The 21,721-nt window shown below is 36.2% G+C and overlaps 1 protein-coding gene across 8 annotated transcripts in view; it reads left to right on the top strand.

Moving 5' to 3' along the window:
* The window catches only part of PTPRC (protein tyrosine phosphatase receptor type C), a 120,575-nt gene extending 99,115 nt beyond the window's left edge, over positions 1-21,460 (top strand). For all 8 annotated transcript variants that reach the window (XM_087857460.1, XM_045787728.2, XM_045787727.2 and 5 more), the window contains 16 exons: positions 364-473; positions 1,016-1,106; positions 1,197-1,273; positions 2,868-2,904; positions 2,999-3,096; positions 3,801-3,926; positions 5,978-6,135; positions 6,335-6,470; positions 8,254-8,403; positions 12,439-12,529; positions 13,583-13,716; positions 14,690-14,824; positions 16,450-16,572; positions 16,789-16,964; positions 18,520-18,655; positions 20,358-21,460. In XM_087857460.1, the coding sequence (XP_087713586.1) occupies positions 364-473; positions 1,016-1,106; positions 1,197-1,273; positions 2,868-2,904; positions 2,999-3,096; positions 3,801-3,926; positions 5,978-6,135; positions 6,335-6,470; positions 8,254-8,403; positions 12,439-12,529; positions 13,583-13,716; positions 14,690-14,824; positions 16,450-16,572; positions 16,789-16,964; positions 18,520-18,655; positions 20,358-20,633 (2,054 nt within the window). In that variant the 3' untranslated portion in view covers positions 20,634-21,460. The remainder of the gene's footprint in view (positions 1-363; positions 474-1,015; positions 1,107-1,196; positions 1,274-2,867; positions 2,905-2,998; positions 3,097-3,800; positions 3,927-5,977; positions 6,136-6,334; positions 6,471-8,253; positions 8,404-12,438; positions 12,530-13,582; positions 13,717-14,689; positions 14,825-16,449; positions 16,573-16,788; positions 16,965-18,519; positions 18,656-20,357) is intronic.
* The last annotated feature ends 261 nt before the right edge of the window (positions 21,461-21,721 follow it).

The raw sequence follows: 21,721 nt of genomic DNA, 5'->3' as shown, positions 1-21,721 counted from the left end.
TTTCAGTCTTAAATTACTTTGTGAATGGTGATCCTGTTTACTGAGGTTTGAAATACTAGAGTCAAGGAAACATGATTTTTACTTTGATCATTTTGCCTTTGACGTACATGTGAGATAACTGTATGGAAAATCTGGGAGATAGTCTGAAAGGTTAATATAAAGCTCAGAAGAGGGCTGGAGCACAACATGTAGAAGTCATGGGTTTATAGGTGAATCTTTGTAGGTGAGTGAGATTTTCCAGATAGAATATGTGTAAGGTGGAAAGGAACTAAGGGTTAACCCAGGCTACAAATTGGATGAAATTTATATGGACACCTGAAAGATAGACATAACCCAGGTCATGAATTCTTAATATATTTAAAGATGATGAAAAACAACTGATGACTGTGGAGCCAATCCATGCAGATGTTTTGTTGGAAACTTATAAGAGGAAGATTGCTGATGAAGGAAGACTTTTTCTGGCTGAGTTTCAGGTGTGTGCTCCTCTTGATATAGAATGAGAAATTTACTCAATTATCAAGATCATTCCATATAACTATCTGCCTTTGTAGTTTACCCCACATCACACTGCAACATAGAGCAGACATTATTACCACATTTATAGAACAGAGGAGAGACTTATAGTCATGGAACTAGTAAATATTTCAAAATAATTCTTCATTGTATCATTATCAGTTACGAAGTTGTGTCACAAAACATATTTGTCCAGTTTTGAACTTGTAGTCTAGACAAATATCCAAGTGTGTGTTTTAAATTAATTTTAAAGCGGTAATTAATGCTGAATTTGCTCTCACTCATGGGTTTTATTCTCAAAGTTGCCCATCATTCATTTTTTAGGTGGGTTTTTTTTTGCATAATTTCTAATAATGTTAATTTCAATTACCAGACATGGCTTGCTTATCAGCCCAAAGCACATATGTTATAGGATGTCTCCTTTGCTCAAAATGACAAGTGGCAAGGGGAAAACTATTGTTCTTGAATCTGCTGTGACCCAAAGGATCTTCATGTCTTTCAGAGCATTCCACGGGTGTTCAGCAAGTTTTCTATCAAGGATGCTCGAAAACCCTTTAACCAGAATAAAAACCGCTATGTTGACATCCTTCCTTGTAAGTACTCATTGAGAATTGGATTTCCATATGTTTAGGCTACTTGATTATTAATTATTTCACTTACTTATGTTTCTTTTCTTTGAACAGATGATTATAACCGTGTTGAACTCTCTGATATAAATGGGGATGCAGGGTCAAATTATATAAATGCCAGCTATATTGATGTGAGTAAAAGTGCATATCGGCCAGATTATTTTATATCTTCGTTGTTTTGCCACTGATCATTTTCATTTTTCTTGTATCTATGCATTTCATTCAGTTCCGTCTTTGTCATGACAAAATTTTAGAAATATTATTAGAAACTGTTTGAAATAAACCCGTAATGTCACTGAGATAAACAACATTAATATCAGCAAGAATAGTTGTTTATTATTTGTTATTGGTACTAGGTATATTATAGAATTTTCCTCTACCAAAAAAATGATACTAATAATTAAAATATTCTGGTACATACTATGTGCTGGATATTAGGCTAAATGATCTATGTATGTATTTCTCATAAGAACCCCACATTTGCCCTGACCATGTATACCATGCTCGCTGTAGAGGTGAAAGGTGAGGGCAGATTTTATAAGGATTTAGGTAGTCTCTGAGAAAAACCTCATAATTTCTATTCAAATACATATTGTAATTATGGTATTGAGTTATACTTATTTTTCTCCACCAGAGCTGGGAGCTTCTGAAAAGTATGTCTTCAGCTTTTGGATAGTTACTTGGCATATTGTAGTCTCTCAATAAATAAGTGTTAAATAAGTTAATGTATGAATAACACTATGTCATGAGATAGAAGTTTCAAGAAGTTACTGATATTAATCCTGAATTTTTGTGGCCCATGTAACTATATTTCATCAAATCGGCAAAGTTTATCTCTCTGAAGGGCTTCTCTGATTGCTGAGGTGAATTTAAGGACTATGGGATAATTTGGAAGAAATTAGCACAATATCTTATCTGCCTTTGTACTCTTCTTTGCTTCGGTCATAGGAGTGGGAAAAGCAGACATGGTAGGTGATGAAATGAAAGTTATTGTATCTCTTATCTACAATGGCAGAGAAGGAGTCTAGGGAATTTGCGGTCTATCCTAGCGCTAGTTAAAAGGTAGAAGTGTGGGGATCACCTCAGAATGATTTATTGAAAGAATTTGAGTAAGAATCCCAAAAGCAACTGCGTGGTTTGTACAAAGGTTTAAATTGTAACAGATGGTGTTGTAAGGATTGGCAGGACATAAAATATAAGAATGTTTGGATTACTTTTGTACATTGCTGCACCATCCCAGATGAGGATGAAATCTAGTTTTTTTTTTTTTAAAGATTTTATTTATTTATTCGACAGAGATAGAGACAGCCAGCGAGAGAGGGAACACAGGCAGGGGGAGTGGGAGAGGAAGAAGCAGGCTCCCAGCAGAGGAGCCCGATGTGGGGCTCGATCCCAGAACGCCGGGATCACGCCCTGAGCCAAAGGCAGACGCTTAACCGCTGTGCCACCCAGGCGCCCCTGAAATCTAGTTTCTAAAATTGCTTTTGGTGTATAGCAAAGACACATGAAAGCCATGACTATTGTTTGTAAATGCTAACAAGTTTGGCACAGTTTAATGGGTGACTGTGAGTTAATAAAATCCCCCTTATAATTTGAAAATGTTCAGAGAAATCCACAACCAAGAAATAGTGGATCTAAATCAACTTTTTTTAACTCACAATTTTGCATGTAAATGAATAATTGAGTGTTCAGTAGATGATATGCCTTTGTGTGTGTTTCGAACAGGGCTTCAAAGAACCCAGGAAATACATTGCTGCACAAGGTAATTTATCTGATAGTCTAACATTCTTTTTTTAAAATTGTTTTGTAGCACTTTTAAGAGGATATTTATCAGTTTGTATTTATTTATCTCCTAGGTCCCAGGGATGAAACTGTTGATGATTTCTGGAGGATGATCTGGGAACAGAAAGCCACAGTCATTGTCATGGTCACTCGATGTGAAGAAGGGAACAGGGTAAGAGTCATAGGGTGAAGATTGGGGTAAGGAAAAAAGACTGTTGACTCTCATTTAAAAAAACCCCACATATATGTGCTTGATGACAAAAAGAGACAGTTCTCTATTTTAATTAGTGTAACACTTGATTTAAACTTTTCATACATGTAGAAAAATAAAGTATGTACATACCTAAATATATGTATATATGAATAAAGTTTAAGTGTTTCTGCTTAATTGCTGGACTTATATTTGATTCTGATTTCTTTGCAGTATTATTGTAAGTTTAGTGCATTTCAGTGTGCTGATTTCACAAGTACTCGTGAATACTTAGAACAAAACTGTCCTTGGGCAGATAGGTGGTAATTCATGTAATAAGACTTTAGGAAGCGTGAAAGCCTCCCTATCCTCCAGCCTGAAATTAACCGCATGCAACCACATTATGTCTGCTGACAATGGAGCACATCCCTTTTTAATATGCGGCTAAGCCTGGGAAGATCATCCTTCTGCTAGGTAGTATGACGAAATCTTTCAGGACATGTTAGTGGGAAATGGAATACATTTCAAGCATCACAGCTTAAAGTGTATATGTGCTTAAAGGGGAACACACAAAAGGTTTGAGAATTTCAGATGAATAATTTTGTTTGTTTTGTTTTTTAAAGAATTTCAATGAACAAATTTGTTTAAATGACAAACCAAAATCATTAATATTTTTTGAAATATAGAACAAGTGTGCTGAATACTGGCCATCAATGGAAGAGGGCACACGGGCTTTTGGAGATGTCATTGTAAAGATCACCGAGCACAAAAGATGTCCAGATTATATCATTCAGAAGTTGAACATTACAAATGTGAGTTTGTTTTTTTGCATAATTTTTATTTTCATATTGGTTGTCTAAAAATACAGTTATGGAATGAAATTAAGTGTAAGAAATTATATCTAAGAAAAAATATTTTTAACAACTACAGGAGGAGGGGTTGCCTTAGAACAATAACACAAGCCAACAGGGTCAAGTTCAATCACTGGTGAAGGTAGTTATTTGTCCAAGTCATATCAAAAGTATCTGTAGGGGCACCTGAGTGGCTCAGTCGGTTAAGCATTCAACTCTTGATTTTGGCTCAGGTCATGATCTCAGGGTTGTGGGATCAAGCCCTGCACTGGGCATGGAGCCTGCTTAAGAGTCTCTCTTCCTCTTCCTCTCACCCCAGTCTCCGTTTCTTAAAAAAAATGAAAATACATATATATACACATGTATATTTGTAATGATGTGACTCTTGACATATAAAGAAAAGAGCTCATTAACTGTGTTGAATAAATGATTGAATTAATGAATGATAAAATGGTCCTTTTCTCAATCAGTCTATTACCATTATGGAAAGAATACTTATACAAATGGCACAAGTAGAGAGCTCTTTCTGTCCGCAGGTCTTGTCCCTGTGCTTTAATAAAACCACCTTTTCACACCAAAAACAAAAAACAAATGGCACAATTAGCGACTACTATAAGAAATACAAAGTTTTAACTATGTAGTAAAGATAAAATGTTTAGTTTGGAAAAGAAAACTGTCAGCGTGGCCTTAGATAATAGTTAAAATGGAGGCCCTCACACATGTTACGGGATTCCATTTGGTTATTTTATTTTATTTTATTTTTTAATGTATTTTTTAAGTAGGCTCCATGCCCAGCAGGAGTCCTATGTAGGGCTTGAACTCACAACCCTGAGATCAAGACCCGAGCTGAGATCAAGGCTGAGCCATCCAGGCAACCCCTAGGATTCCATTTTTATGAAAAGTCTTGAAGAGGCAAATTTATGGAGACAGAACATTGATTAGGATTGCTTGGAACTGAGGGAGGTGAAACAGGAGGAGGGTTTCTTTTGAGGGATAGTAAAAATGTCCTGTAATTCAATAGTGGTGAGGCTTTTACAACTCTGGGAATATAATAAAACATTTTATCATTTAAATGAATGAATTTTATGGCATGTGACTATATCTTAAAGCTGGTTAAAGATGGAAAAAATACCCCCACCAGTTGTGTATTTCTTCCAAGGCTTTCTAAGGCTCCCATGGCATTACTAACTACTGTGCCCACAGAGGGCTGTGGGACAATGGTTCCACCACCAACAGTTGATGGTAAAATACATGATGGACTTAGGCAGGAGACCCCCCCAGTCCATATATATGGGTTATATGTAGATCTGGTTACATTAATTGGTCTCTTACTATTCTTCAATAACATAATTATTTCCTATCAGAAAATTACAACCAACCAAGTTTTGTTGTTTCTTCTGCTATCTAAATGTAGGTGGTTCTTCTTCTACCAGCTCAGAGAAGTATGAATTACTCATCTTGTAGTGGTTACCTTGAAGTTGGGACAAATATGAGCCATAGTCTGGGGCTGACTTTCCTCAGTTGTCTCCCTACAGTCTGAGCTGACATTTCTAATATAAGACAGCCTAAGAAATATAGCATTAACCGAACAATTTATCAGACTTTCTTCACATGAAGAAAATGTGCTGGCCTACGAAGCGGAATTATTTCAAACAGCTGTGAGAATGGTCTTGGCTTTATATCTTTTTCCACCACCCACACCCCCATTTTTTTTTTTGGTGTGTGTGTTTGTTTTTGTTGTTTGTTGTTGGCATGGCAGCATGAAAGTTCCGAGCAGCTTTAGCTAGCTTACCATACCTTACTTCCCTTACTGGTAAGTTATTGTTTACTGGTTAGTGCATGCCAACCTTGCATGACGTCTCAACTACTGGTTATTCATTGGAAAGGAAAATGTTATTATGGCTGAAAAACTTGCATGAGGAGTTTTTGGTACTGGTCCCCCCTTCCACTTATTTGTTGGGTTGTTTGCTTTGAAAAAAAAAATCTCAAAAAAAATATTATCTCTTGCCTAGAAAAAAGAGAAGGCCACCGGGAGAGAGGTGACTCACATCCAGTTCACCAGCTGGCCAGACCATGGCGTGCCTGAGGATCCTCACCTGCTTCTCAAGCTGCGAAGGAGAGTGAACGCTTTCAGCAACTTCTTCAGCGGCCCCATTGTGGTGCACTGCAGGTAAATGACGTCCCACCGAGGGCGCCAGGGCTGCTCCAATCCTTGCCTTGGGGGCTGTTAGGGACATCCTTCCCTTTGGCAATTGCTGTTTTGGGAAACAGTCTGTGAGGAGAAACATATTCTTTCCTCTGCTTCATCCCGTCAGCTTTTCCATTCATTTCCCCGCCACAATCATGCCTTTGTTTGCTTGTTTTGTCAGTGCTGGTGTTGGACGCACAGGCACTTATATCGGAATTGATGCCATGCTAGAAGGTCTGGAAGCAGAAAACAAAGTAGACGTGTATGGTTATGTTGTCAAGCTAAGGCGACAGAGATGCCTGATGGTTCAAGTGGAGGTATGTGCTAACCTTCAATCACTATTCTCCCTTTTGTTTTTTGACTGAAATCTTTTTTTGGGGTGGAGGAATAGTGATTTTAAAAGAAATCCAAATTCTTCTCAACTTTAACCAGTGAGTGAAGATAGTTTTCTTTTAATTTCCTGAAACCTTAATTAATTGATAAGCACCATAGTTAGAAGCATTTTGCGTTAGTAGCTAAAAGTACTGTAGAAAAAGGATGATTCCAAAAATACATAAACAAAAAAACACATAAATACATAATAAAATACCATTTACAGATGTCAGAAAGAAAAACAAATTAAAAACACCGAAAACCAATTTGGCAGAATCTCATAAAATTAAAACCAGGGAGACAGAATAGTATAGTGCTTAAGAGCCTGGATTTTAGAACTAGACTTCCAAGGTTCATATCTTGCCTTTAATTCTTAACCCTGTGTATCCTTTCACAAGTTTTTAATGTTTCTGTGCCTCAGTTAAGTCATCTGTAAAATGGAGATAGTGATGTATTTACCCTACTGAGTTTTAATGAAAAAGTAATCCAGAGAAAGTATGTAGGCAAGTCCCTGGCACATGTATGTAGCCAGTAATTGTAAGTGATGGTTATTATTGAAAATGTCTGCACTTGACCCAGCAATTCCACATGTGTGTTTATACCCAAGAGAAGCACTTGCGAATGTGTACAACGAGAAACATGTGCAAGAATGTTCATTGAATTCAGCATTGATAGAATAGAAAAAAAGAAGGAAAGAGAAAGAAAGAAAGAAAGAAAGAAAGAAAGAAAGAAAGAAAGAAAGAAAGAAAGAAAGAAAGAAAGAAAGAAAGAAAGAAAGGAGGGAGGGAGGGAGGGAGGAAGGAAGGGGAAGGAAGAAAGAAAAACACTTTATTCATATCTATGGGAGAAAGGGCAAACAAAATGTAGACATATGGACGCCATACAATGCATGCTATGCAGGTGAATAATCTTGGTCTGTATCTATCTTTGTGGTTAGATGCTTGGATGAAAACCATGAGTGAATAATATCACTGAGTGAAACATATAAGATACAATTTACAGAATTTTAAGGAAGCACACAAAAATGTACAATTTTATAGATACATAGACGTTAGTGCAGAAGTATAAAAACAGATTGTCAACCAGGAAAAAAAAAAAAGAAAAAGTATTTCCTATGGAAAAGGATACAGTCAAAGTCAGGGAACTGGAGTGAGTGGTTCAAGAGGCTTGAACTTTATCAGAAATATGTCACTTATTTAAAAATAGTGGATTCAAATACGATAAAAAGTTAGGAGTTGTTAAATGTAGATTTGGCATAGTGTGCTTTTTTTGATAATTTCCTCTGTTTTAAAAGATTCTGGAAAACTCTTTTTAAAAATGTGTTCTATGGAATATCAACTTACATTCTTAGATACAGTGTGAAATTTATTATAGTCTTATATATTAATGATTTGACTTAGTGGAACAGTAATAGTCACTGAAGGAAGTAACATACAAAGCTCTCTAATTTTTAGAAATAAAATAAATGTTATGCAGTATATATCAGATATTTAATCTATTTAGCAAGCTATTTTTCCCTGGGAAAAAAATCTGATATGGAATTTGCTCACATTCTAAAGAACTATGAGAGCCAAATTCCATAATATTCAAATGTTATAGGTATCAGTTTTCTTTTATATACATTGTCTCAATATGGCCAAAATTATGGAGATACATAATTTATTTAAATGTGATTCATAGGACCATAAGTTAGCAGTTACTTATCCATATTTTCCTTTGGAATTGTAGGCACAGTATATCCTGATCCATCAGGCCTTGGTGGAATACAATCAATTTGGGGAAACAGAAGTGAGTTTGTCTGAATTACACCCCTATCTATTTAACATGAAGAAAAGAGATCCGCCCAGTGAGCCATCTCCACTAGAAGCTGAATTCCAGGTAATAATAGTGATAGCAATAATAATAATTATGGATAACTTTCATTGAGGGCTATTTTTTAGTGCTGTGCTATACATTTGACATGGTCCTCGAATTTGGGCCTTACCATAACCAATGAAACGCAGATGAGGAAACTAAGACATGGAGAGTTTAAGAGAAATGCCTGAAGGTGCAAAGCTATTATGAGGGAGGCTTGTTTAAACCGAGAAATGTGTCTACAGCCCACACTTTTAACTATTTCTCATTAAGCTGGTATAAAATAAAGTGTCAAAATAATAGTATATACCCACAAAATTGGTCTGCCAAAGGCAATATAGCATCTCACCTTTTAAAACTACATCTGGCTTTGGTTTGTAAAGGAAATAATTAGAGGAGTTTATGACTACTTAGGAAGTTTAACTGGCTGGAGCTGGTAGACAGAAACTAAAGGATAAATACATGTGTCCTACTCTATTTATTGGGCTATTACTCTGAAAGCTAGCCTAGGATGTAGTTCACTCATTCAGAGAATTCTCAAAGCTATCTCCAAATTGCTCAGTTGTCCAAAAAAAAAAAAAAAAAAGTTTTGCAACTTTTCTCTTATTATTTTCCAGGTTACTGAAACTTTCTGTAAACTACCAAACTGGTCAAATTGGAGAGTTTCACAAGACCAGGAACATGTTTTTAATCAGATGCAGAATTGCTTAATGCTTTGGTTCGAAGTGAGGATAGGGGGGAGGTGGAGGTGGAGAATATAATAATCACCAGGTAACACAATCCCCGCAGAAGACCAGAGTATAGTGGAAGAACAGCAGGCTACCAGAGTAGTCTTGAGTAGAAGGATGTTTAATTGCTGTTTTCTTGCTCTTTTAGCTGACAAATCAACCACATTTCAGTACACTAACCCTGCTAAACCACATATACATATATGCTGTTTGGAAACACTTATACGTGTAATTTAAACATTCGTGTGTAAAGTCCTTAAAAGAAAGAGTAAATTCTGTCATTGAACAAAAATGATTAGGTTTTTGCTTGTGTACAGTTTTGGGCACAAGAGTCAAAGTGATTTGCAGGTGGACATGGTGAGAGAGTGTTACCCAGGTTATAGGTAGTGACTATAACTAGAAACAGTGAAATTGGGGCACCTGGGTGGTTCAGCTGTTAAGCGTCTGCCTTTGGCTTGGGTCATGATCCCGGGGTCCTGGGATTGAGCACCGCATCAGGCTCCCTGCTCGGCAGGAAGCCTGCTTCTCCCACTCCTACTCCCCCTGCTTGTGTTTCCTCTCTTGTTGTCTCTCTCTGTCAAATAAACAAATAAAATCTTTTTTTTTTTTAAGAAAGAAACAGTGAAATTATTCCATTTAACATAAAGGAAGATAGAAAACGAGAGAAGAGATGTAGGTTACTTGGTAAATTTGGTGATATGAAGTTGAGGCAGTTCTTGTCGATTGCCTTTTCTTTCTAAAGAGCGTATGAGGCAAGATCATCAGTTAAAAGTTTAGGGGGACAGGAGTGAGTAGGGCAAAGAAGAACTTATGCTTGAGGAAGAGGAAAGTAAATGAAAGAGTTATATCAAAGTAGGAAAGCAATCTCCCCAGGCAAAGGTAGTAGCTTGCTGGAAATTGTTGTTGGATCATTTGAAATCTATGGTCATGAATTTAAAGAGTCAGATGGTTTTATTGCTTTCTATGGAAACATTGAAAATAGGGGCTGTGTATACAGATGGTTGGGTTAAACTCATCTAGGATTTCTTAAAGTGACTCTTTGAAAGCTGGAGGCGAATTGGGGGTGTTTGCAAATGTGTGATATAGTGGTGGGTGATAAAGAGCAAATGGCCACAGAAGGACATGGGGCACATAAGGAAAGTAGTTAGGATGGTATGTGGAAGGTTTTGATAGAATTGCACATTGCTAGACTGAAGATACTAGAATAAAGGACTAGGAAGAAAAGAGGTAATTTTCAATAATGAGATGGTTGAAATGATAATTTTTAAATGAATGTTTGAAATGAAACTTACAAAGGTAAAATGGAGAAAGTGGACGGCAGAAGAGTGGAGGGAAAGGTCATAGGAAGTAAGGAAGCTAAGAAGAGACTGAAGTGTTGCATAGGTCATCCTTGTCAATGTTGAAGGAACCAAGAATGATGACAGATGTGGGGAGAAAAAAAGGCAGGTCTAAAACTAAATGGGGTGGAGTGATCCAATAATCAGTACCTGAAGCCTCTAACAAAGGTCAAAAGAATATGACATGGTGTCAGGAAAATCAATGTAGTTGGACTTTTTGAAGGAGAAACGAATAAAACCAGTTTATAAGTAGAAACAGGTAGCAAAGACAGCACATATATTTCCTTTAAGCTGTGATGTATATGGGGTATGAGTGGGGAATTCAGTTATTTTTTTTTTTTTAAAAAGAGCTACTGCTGCATTTTTGGTGGTGTTCTCAAGGGACCCTCAGGTTTCACCTGGTGCACCCCCTTAAGCAAAAAAGGTGAAGGAACTGTTGGGAGAAAAGCATTAAGGTGGATGGCAGTTTACTGATGACAGACCCTGAGTACCAGAGAGCAGAGAGGAGGACATTGATTGGTGAGATGTAAGACTGAGTTGTATTTGAGAATATTTAGATAATATTTAGTAATAGAGCTCTAGCAAATATGGTTGCACTGGGAGGCTGAGACCAAGGTGTGAAAAACCCTTCATGTCTTAAATGAGGGTAAGCCATTAGTGTTATCTATAACACTGGGTATTGGCTAGAGGGCAGGGGCCACTGGGAGACCATTCTGACGAGCAACAAATGTGATGCTTTCCAAGGCATCAGCCTCCATGCTGTTCATTAAGGTGAGTTCAAGCAGCCTAGTAGTCAGTGATGAGGCTTTCATCCACTCAGTTACACAGCAACGCGTGGGGTTTGAAACGGGGTGCCATATTTAGTCTGAAAGAGCACACCCTATTAAAATACATGCATATATATATATGCACTCATACATCCCATGCACGTATAGTTGTGTGTGTGTAAAATCCTACTAAACTGCCTATGATGAGCTCTTTCAGTTTAGATTACTCATCCACTTGACAAATATTTATTTCAGGACCAATGGGAAGAAAGGGCTGCAGGTGGAGAGATCTTCCAGAATAAATGGCATTTAAGTTGATAGTTAAAAGGCAAGTAGAGGTTAGCAGAGTGACAAGGGAAAAGGATAGTCCAAGCATAAAACTCACAAGAGCTAAAGGACAGCTCGGCCCCTTCCCAGAATTGAGGACGATGGTTGGCTGAAGTCCAAGGGGACCATCACAGGGTGAGCCTGGACAGGCAATCTAGAGTGCCTCCCTAAAGGCTTTTTGTGCAGTTGAATGCTTCTTACCAATGATGGCAAATTGCTGAGGAGCCTCAGTGGGACTCTATTGAGTTTTAAGAGGATTGGAGCAAGTGAGATTGAAGATAAAGAGGCCAGTTAAGAAACTGTTGATGTTTTCAAGTGAGAAATGAAAGGGGACTGTACTAAGTAGAAAGAGAGAAATGCAAAAGGGTTTGAGAGCTTCCCCAGCAGAAATGAGAGGTCTTGCTGACTGATCAGCTACTGTGAATGGGAGGGAAAGCAGTAGGGAAGGCTGAAGCAAACGAGATATCAATTATTTGAAGCACGAGCCACGTCTTCTGTGAATGCTGTATCTGGAGAGTTTATAGCTGATCACTTCAAGTAAGGTACCACTGCCTTTTGCAATATGGATAGTCATCAACATGGGTACAGTGCTTCAACTTATAGAAGAACAAACCATGCTATTTTGCTCTCCAGCAGCTCTTAAGCAGGAAACCTATTTTGTTATATAATTGTGTATCTTGAGTTCAAACTCGCCATGTCAAAAATATTAAATGCCTGAAAAATTAAAAGGAGAACTTCAGAGGCAAACTTAAAAATTGTGAACTATAGGCAATGTATGCATATTATTTCACAAAACTTGATGTAATACCTTTCTTTAGGGAACATCTTTCGCCACAATAATAAACAAAACCACAACCTGCATTTTAAAAACAGTGTTCCATTCTATTTTTTCATCCTCAGAGACTTCCCTCATATAGGAGCTGGAGGACACAGCACATTGGAAATCAAGAACAAAATAAAAGTAAAAACAGGAATTCTCACGCCATTCCATGTAAGTAGCTCATTTTATGTTATTCTTTGGTATCAGATAAAAGTAAACTCTTTTTTGGATGCACATACACAAATGATTTTGAAGCAAGTTTTCAACCTCGGGTTGACAATAGAGAATAGCTAATGGGTTATTTAAATTTAATTATAGCAAATACTTTGCACCCCAAACATTCACAATGGACTTTGGAAGATAGACTATATTTAGCATTTTCTTTCTACCAATTATTTCAGAAATGGTTGTCAGAAAGACGTAACCTCAAGCTGGGAGAAAAAAGGCCAAGTCCACCCAACTAATTCTCTCTCATCTTTAGTTTATTTCAGTTATTTGCTTCAGGGTAATTGCTAATAGCAACCATTACTTCCTTTTTTTTTCTTTCTGTTTTCTCTTTATCCCTTCCTCCTATCTGGGAAATTGACAGTCGGTAAAAAGTACCCTATACACTATTAATCGTCAAACTGAACAGATCAACATACGTAGAGTTTCAATGCTTGAGTTCTGTTACTTAAACATTTTGTAGGATCATATCTGGTACAAGTGTCATTTTATTCATTTGCGTAAACTAAAATTAGCATGGAGAAAATATAACCCAAGCTAATAAACTAGACAACCAAAATAAATCATACCAATGTATGGTTGACCTGTTGTTAATTTGATGTTAACAGGTTATAACTGAGAAATTAGGTTTTTACCTAAGCTATGTATTTTTTCAAACTTATGTATTTTTGAACGTATCTAGCAAAATGATGACTTTCTATGAAAACTCAAGTATATGTGTCAAAGATTGAATGATTATATGGACTATTATATCTATTTGTTGTTTAACATCGTGTTATATCCTGTTTTTTTCTAGGAACTTTTTTGAAAGCTTCTTTTTCCTAGATTTCTTTTTTATAACTTGTTAATCAATATGAACTGAATTTTATGTAGGGTCTCATTTCATGTACATCAGCAAATTTACATAATGCAATCTGTTACTTCTCGAATTTCTGCATGACAATCAAGCGGAGATTTGATTTTTTAAAGAAAGACTTACTACTAATTTATTTTCCGTAGATGACTTTAACAGAGTGCCGCTTAAACATGAACTGGAGATGAGCAAAGAGAGTGAGCATGATTCAGATGAATCTTCGGATGATGACAGTGACTCAGAGGAAACAAGTAGATACATCAACGCATCTTTCGTAATGGTAGGTACTCATATTTCCAAAGTCCAGGATCTAACCCTTTAAAAAATGTATTTTAGAAGACACTGTAAAAAAAAAATCTGTATTTTTATGGCCATTCATTAAATGATTTTATAAAAGAATGATGAGCTTGGCCATAACTATATATTGATTGACACAAAATTTCAATTTTTAATACTATATTTTAACTTACTGAAAGACTTAAAGTTATTAAAGCCTAATGTGTTGATTGAAAATAAGACAATGCTTATTAGTTACAATTTATGGCCAATAAGACTCTTCATATGAATTTGAAAAATAATACAATTTCAGCAAGTACAAGTATCTGAAAACATTTATACTTACTCAGATACCCAAATGGTAGGCAAATAAAAATTTGCGTATTTGCATAACTAAAAAATTTTGTTCAGATTGTCTGAATTATTAAATGAGTCTGTGTCAATAACTTTTTTTCAGTAAACAGAGAATTCTAACAAGGAACTCTAGTCATTCAGTAAATACTTTTTGCATATACACTAAGTTGGATTTATTTTCCAAAATTTTCACACTCATAGAATATTAGTTTAATTAGTTTATTAGTTTAATTCTGAGATATCTTAAGACCGTGTAGACATCTTAAAGTAGAGACATAATGAAGATAATCTGAAATGCTTATGTATTTTCTTTTTACAACTACATTAACTTTTTTTTTTAAAGTTAGTCTTGGAAGGCAACACTTGTTTGGTTAAGATAGTATGTTCTAAACTTGATTTCACACCATTAGCTAAGTATTGTCATTAACTAAAAAAGTGGTTTACATATAGATATCCATTGTTTCTTGGGTCTAAGGATCTTCATATTTTTATGTAACAGCAATGATATCAAATTAAGTGACAATATTTGCAAATGGTTATTTTAAGAATCCATTGTTGTCTCATTGGTGAGCGAGAGTAACAGAATCTCTCTCTCTTGTCTCTCTCTCTCTCTCTTTTTAAAGAGTTACTGGAAACCTGAAGTGATGATTGCTACCCAGGGACCACTAAAAGAGACTATTGGTGACTTTTGGCAGATGATTTTCCAAAGAAAAGTCAAAGTTATTGTCATGCTGACACAGCTGAAGAATGGAGACCAGGTTTGTACTTTTAAGAATATTTTTTTTTTGGTCCTTCTGTCATAAAATATCATTCTCCATTCTTGGATTACTTGTTCGATTATTCTACCCTCAGATTTTTGACCCTTCTGTCACAAAGTTGCCTTTGTTCATTCTTACCATCTTCCATCCAAGTTTCAGACTTTGGCATCTCATGTCTGGGTTCTGACAGTCTCTCACGCTACTTTCTCCGGTCCTACGCACCGTCTGCAGATCATCTCATCCACAGCAACCCCAGTGTCACTGCTTGCTACAAACAACAAGCAACAGACACATTTTCCTTCTGTTTTCTTCAAATGAAAACCAAACTCCTCAGTGTGATGTTTAAGACCTTCAATAACCAGACTCTCATATATCATTCCATTTTCTTTGTATTTTTATGTTTTCCATAATTTCTATTCTGGACAAGTAGGTTTCCTGACTGAATCTTGACATACCATTTGCATTTTCATCACTGAGACTTTATTTACTGGCATTGCCTGTATCTAACTGTGTCCTCTATTACCATTTTGATCCTTTTCTTCTAGCTAGATAGAACTCCTGAAAAATTTATCTAAATCCTGCCTTCTTTATGTTCATGTAATATTTATTATTATAAAATTCTGTAGTTGGAGGTGAACCTAAGATCTAATTTGATCTGCTTAATGCCTGTGACGTGTATTTGATCTTTTCCTTAATCCCTTGAGTTATCAAAAATCTCACTACTAGTAGATTTTACTTAGTTTTAACACCTAACACATTATCTGGCATATCTTAAAGCTTATTTAATGAACACCCTCATAAGCATGCAACTATATGCCTTTTCTTTCACTCTGTCTTTTCTTTGGTTCCCTATCCCTGGACTTAGGACATGTTTTATTTTATGGCTTTTTTTTTCTTTTTAAAAAACAAAATAACATTTTCAGATTTCCAGCATGGAATTCTAGCAATCTTTTCTTTCATCTAAATTGTGAGAGCCAGGAACTGAAATGCTAGTTTAGGCAGGAATGCCTATCGTCGTCAGCAATTGTGACTATAGTTGGTGCAGAACCATTTGGAGAGAGAGAACATGCTTTTGTGATCCACGTGCTCTGCAATCTGACCCTTTACTTCGATACGGAGTCAACTTACACAAGGTTTCTCATGGTGTTGGTCAGCAAGATACAGAGACAAAACTCCAAAAGATGAAGTCTCCTTCCTCAAGGGCCGCTGGAGAGACAGTGAAACTTGTTACTGCAGGGTTCATGATCAACCTCAGTTCAATCTATACATGTTGAAGAGGGGGTGGTAATAAGGGTATGGAAGGAAGAAACAAATCTCAAGGACCTACACTGGTGGTGACAGAGCCATTCCTGTGGTGTCCCAGGCACTTTGGTTATTTCTCAGTTCCCTTGATTTGCACAAGGAAATACCAGGTATTGTGGAATGGATGGCCACCATACTCAAGATAGATTTTAGAGTTTTATGTGTGGTTTTCCATTTTAGAACACATTTGGTAGTTTCAATTTAATAGAATGGAGGGAAAGAGAGAGAGGAGAGACAGAGACAGTAAGAGGTGCTCTGAATACGTTAAAAAGCAAACAGAACACTTGTGTGGAAGTTGTTGAATTGTGTGCTTTCTTATCTAGGAAGCCTGTGCTCAGTACTGGGAAGAAGAAAAGCAAACATATGGAGATGTACAAGTTGATATGAAAGACACCAACCAATCTTCAGCTTATACCCTCCGTGTATTTGAACTGAGACATTCCAAGGTATGTAAGTAATTTCAGGAGTATGTATTTTTGTTCTGGTAACTGATCTGGTAGAAAAACTACTATATATTACTCCATAAAAGCAGAACAAAATCTAGATAATGTTTTCAGAATAAAACTTTAAGAGGAGTTAAAAGAAAGTAATTGTGAAGAAAGCGTGACTAATAAATTATTAAATGGACTGAACCTTACCTGAATTAATGTTCCCTTCTTTAGAGGAAAGACTCTCGGACTGTGTACCAGTACCAGTATAACAACTGGAATGTGGATGAGCTTCCCTCAGAACCCAAAGAATTAATCTCTATGATTCAGACTCTCAAAGAAAAACTTCCCAAGAATTCCACTGAAGGGAATAAGCATCACAAGAATGCACCTCTCCTCATTCACTGCAGGTGGGTGGGATTTGATAAGATATTCTCTAAAAATCATCATAATGCTTGACTTCATGGCTTATACTTCCTGTTAAATTCCATTTATCCTGACATAGAAAATGCATGACCACAGCGAAAGCCTCTTGTGGAATCAGTCACTCTCTCAGTTTTGCTCCCACGTATAGAGCAATTTCTATAACTAATATAGAAATATGATAGTAATGATTATATTATAGTGCAATAGCTTTAGTCTATAAGTTTCTTAATGCCAGTGTCACATCATCTTCGACTTCCAGTGCCTAACATTGAATCTGGAATGTCATATGTCCTGGATGAATGAATGAATGAATGAATGAATTAATGTCTTGCATGAACAGACAAGAGGATGGATATCACGTTTTATTTATGCTTATCTGCATTGATCCACTCTATTAGGTGTTAAGAGAATCCAGAAGAATGAATGCTTTGCCTTCAGTAAACATATCTTAGGTTATATATTAACTGAAAAGATTCTAATAATATATAATAATTTTTGACTTTATTAATTTCTGTTATGTAGACCCTTAAACTTTCCTCTGGGAGAGATGCCTACGTATCTACCTTAAATAAGAGACGTTGAAAGAAGGACGCATAATATAAAATATTTACATAAGACACAGCAAAGTAAATGCAAAATAAAAAAAATAAAAGTAAAATGAGAAATGTAAACTTAGTGAGACGCTTTTAGAATGTTCAAGAAAACTTTATTATTATTTTTATTATTATTATTAGAATTGCATACACTAGTATCAAGTCCTTAGAGATCCATGACTTTTCAGTCTTTTTTAGTTTTCAAAGGTGAAATTTATGCAGAAAGAAAGCTAAAGAAGGCAAGATTAAGCTTTAAAACTACATGTTTCTTAGCATATGGCTGAATACCTATTATATGTCCCTTAGTTATGCACAATAAATAAAATCCTGCTAATAACATATTCTCTAAATTGAATCTTTATTATAATGTAACATGCTTCTTACAGTTAAGTAAATCATTGAGTTGTCCTCTTTTTAATGAATGATTCTACCAGGTATCATTTTTCTATTGATGCAGAAATGTAGACATTTGTAAAAAGCATTAGGGGGCAGACGAAAGGAGGAGAAAGAACATGCGGTCTAGTAATATACAAAATATTGAGTCCAGTATTTCTGGTTTTATTGATTTCTAGGCATGTCTTTATCTTCCCTAAATCTCACTGTCCTCATCTGTCAAATTGGCATTACAATATTTGTCCTAACAACTTCCTTACAACTTCAGATGTAAATAAAAATGCATTATAATCTATAAGGTATTAAATAAAGAAAATACATTTTTAAAGCCTGAGACAAGTAGTTTTTTAAACTGTAAGATTATTATATTCTTAAACTGAAAAAGGTTGTCAAAAAATGCATTTAGCGGAAGTGTTTTGCTCTTAAGAGATTGGAATAACATAATTACAATAAACACAAAGTGAAGAATACATTCCATCTCTCTCAGTTTTTATTCTAATATCACTTTCTCCATAAAATGTAGGATTATTTTCTTTTTTTCTTCCTTTTATAGAGATGGTTCTCAGCAAACAGGACTATTTTGTGCTTTGTTAAATCTCTTGGAAAGCGCAGAAACAGAAGAAGTAATAGATGTTTTCCAAGTAGTAAAATCTCTCCGCAGAGCTAGACCAGGAATGGTTCCCACGTTTGTAAGTAGACCTCACAGCTGCTCATTTGATGTGTTTGGCGTTTTTATTTTGATGGTTTCTTCTCTCTCTTTCCTTCCTTCTCCCTCTTCTCCAATTCTCTCCTTTTCTTCTCTTCTATTTACCTTTCTATTTTTCTTTCCTATCTTCCCTGTTTACATAATTCACAATAAATTATTATTAACATGTTTTCTTTTTAAAAATATTTTATTTATTTATCTGAGAGAGAGCACGAGTAGGGGGAGTGGCAGGCAGAGGGAGAGGGAGAAGCAAACTGCCCCCTGAGCAGGGAGCCCCACGTGGGGCTCGATCCCAGGACCCTGAGATCATGACCTGAGCTGAAGGCAGATGCTTAACTGACTGAGCCACCCGGGCTCCCCTCGATTGTTATTAATATAAGTAAGAGAACTAACTAGAGCTTGCCAGCAATTCGTTGTGGCAGTTCATGAAGAACGTCTCTTCAAATGCTCGTGAATTCCCTAATTTCCCCCATCTTTACTCCTGTATGAATTTGTATTGCTGTGTAACAAACCACTCCAAAATTAGTGGCAGAAAAAAAAATTCATTATAGTTCAATAGTCTATTGGAACAAAATAGTTCTGCCGATCGACTTCAGCCAATCTAGACCCGGCTCACTCGTTGATTTGCTGGGGTTTGGCTTGTCCAAAATGATCCCTCCTACCAACAGACTGGCAGTTGCTAACCTTTAGCTCTGGCAACAGGGGTGAGTAGAATGCAGGTCTCTCCTTCTCCAGAAGACTAGCCAGACATATTCACATCACGGCAGCAACAAGTTCCGAGAAGTAGGGCAGCCGTATGCGAGACCTCTTGAGGCCCAGGCTTGGAAACTGGCATGACATGTCCTCCTCTGCATTTTCTTATCTAAACGAGTCACAAGGCCAGCTCAGATTCAAGGAATGGGGAAATGGACTCCACCTCTTGTTGAAAGGGTCTGCAAAGTCACCTTGCCAACAAGTGTGGCTGCAGAGAGGATAGTAAGTGTGGCGTTTTTGTAATCAGTCTAACATGGCTTTTCTGCAACGGTAGAGGGTAGTCTGGAAATTCATAACTAGTCCCCATGTAAACTTCACCACTCACTCAGATCTATGCAGCTTTCAATTGTGCAGGACACTGAGCTTGCATATAAGTGATTTTAAAAATGTACCCAGTGCCTACTATGTGCTCTTGCCATTAAGCGACTCACTGTTTAGTATGAGGAAAAGGCAGATATTTATTAAACAATGTAGTAATTGAAATGACGGAGAGATTAATCAAAGAACATGAATGAGGGCACTGAATTTAACCTATGGGGGCTCCTCATCGGCTTTCCAGAAGCAAGGGACTTCTGCTCTGCTACTTAGATGAATGATGAATAGGCATTAAAGCAAGAGGATAAGCCCAGAAAGTGGCATCACGGGCCAAGGCATGGAAATGAGACACCACGTGGCCTGTGAGGGGGATGAACACATTTGGTGTTGCTCCAAGGTGAACTTTGAGAAATACCCTGCCGTCAATCCTTAGAACTGTAAGGGGATGAAGCCATTTAAAATGTTCTTTTTATAAAAACAAAAAAGAGTAGTTTTCTCTTACCCAAGACTTCCAAGTAAATGACTAGTTCTTGCTATTTTTCAACTAATATAAAAATAATTACATAAACTTTCTTTATAATAATTACATAAGCTTTCTTGCTTCTTTCTTTTTCCAGGAGCAATACCAATTCCTATATGATGTCATTGCTAGCACCTATCCTGCCCAGAATGGACAAATAAAGAAAAGCAACAATCAAGAAGATAAAATTGAATTTGACAATGAATTGGACAAAGCAAAACAGGATGCTAATTGTGTCGGTTCACCTGGTGCCCTTGATAAGGCCAATGAAGGAAACAAAGAAGATGAAGGTAGTAAAGCCCCAAGTGGCCCTGAAGAGCCAGAACATTCTGCCAATGGTCCTCCGAGTCCAGGTTTAACTGAAAGTGCATAGGAAAAAACATATACAGGACTCAAAACATTGTATTAAGTGTTATTTCTATTTTTCTAGTAGTAGGAGGACAAAATATGTATACAGTGGATTAATGAAGTACATTGGACCAATATTTGAGAAGCTTTTGTTTCACTACTGTAGAAACATATTTAACACAGTTTTGCTAAAACGTTTGTACAGTTCCATGCATATTTTAAAATTTTATCTATCATTCAGCAAAAATAACTTCTTTGTAGTCTTTGCGTGTGTGTGTGTGTGTGTGTGAGAGAGAGAGAGAGAGAGACAGAGACAGCAACAGAAAGGGAGAGAAACAGAGAGGATGCTTTTAAGTGAATTTAAGTGCTTTTGAGAAACTTCTCCCTTCTATTTGAAGATAAAACACATTTTATATTGAACGTATTAACTTAGTCTAAAGAACTTTTTTTTAAATGGTAAATTGTGTGTGGGCTCTAAGAATAAAATGTACATTTCTAGAATGACCTCAAGATGTCCTCCTTGTTCTATTCATACATATCTTATAGTTTACTATTTTATTTCTAGAAATAGACATAAAAGTAGTATGTGTGTGCGTAGTTACTACAAGAAAGTTAACTAAATTAACATTTGGAAATCTTACATTCCATACCTTAGCGTTTAGTCCATATCTTTCAAGCTCATTTAATCTAATTTAAAATTTTCAAGCAAGCTTATCCTGTTATATTCATACGGTGCTTATAATTTTGTAGCATGGACAATTGTCTGTATAATATGTGAAATTCATTGCTTGATACTTTTGACCAACAATTATGTTTGTTGCAGTTGAATTTAAATAAACATCTTTAAACAAATGCCATCTATATTAATATCATAGGATAAAAATAGAATTATGCAAACGTATTTGTGTGAAATATTTACATTTGAAACCTCATCTAGCTATTTTTATGGAATGCAACACTGATATGAGAAATATAATCTTGCACATGCATATGTTCCATGTTAAAGTTCATCCTTGACTTTCACCCAAGTGCATTTACTTTGTCTTTTATCCATTTTATTTTATTTTAACTCCAGAATAGTTAATATTCAGTGTTTATTAGTTTCAGGTGTAC

The sequence above is a fragment of the Ursus americanus genome, chromosome 2 (assembly GCF_024610735.1).
Source record: "Ursus americanus isolate L20-20 chromosome 2, mUrsAme1.1.p, whole genome shotgun sequence".
NCBI lineage: Eukaryota > Metazoa > Chordata > Mammalia > Carnivora > Ursidae > Ursus > Ursus americanus.
Note: the sequence above shows the minus strand (reverse complement) of the source record. Positions and strands in the feature narration are given on the sequence as shown.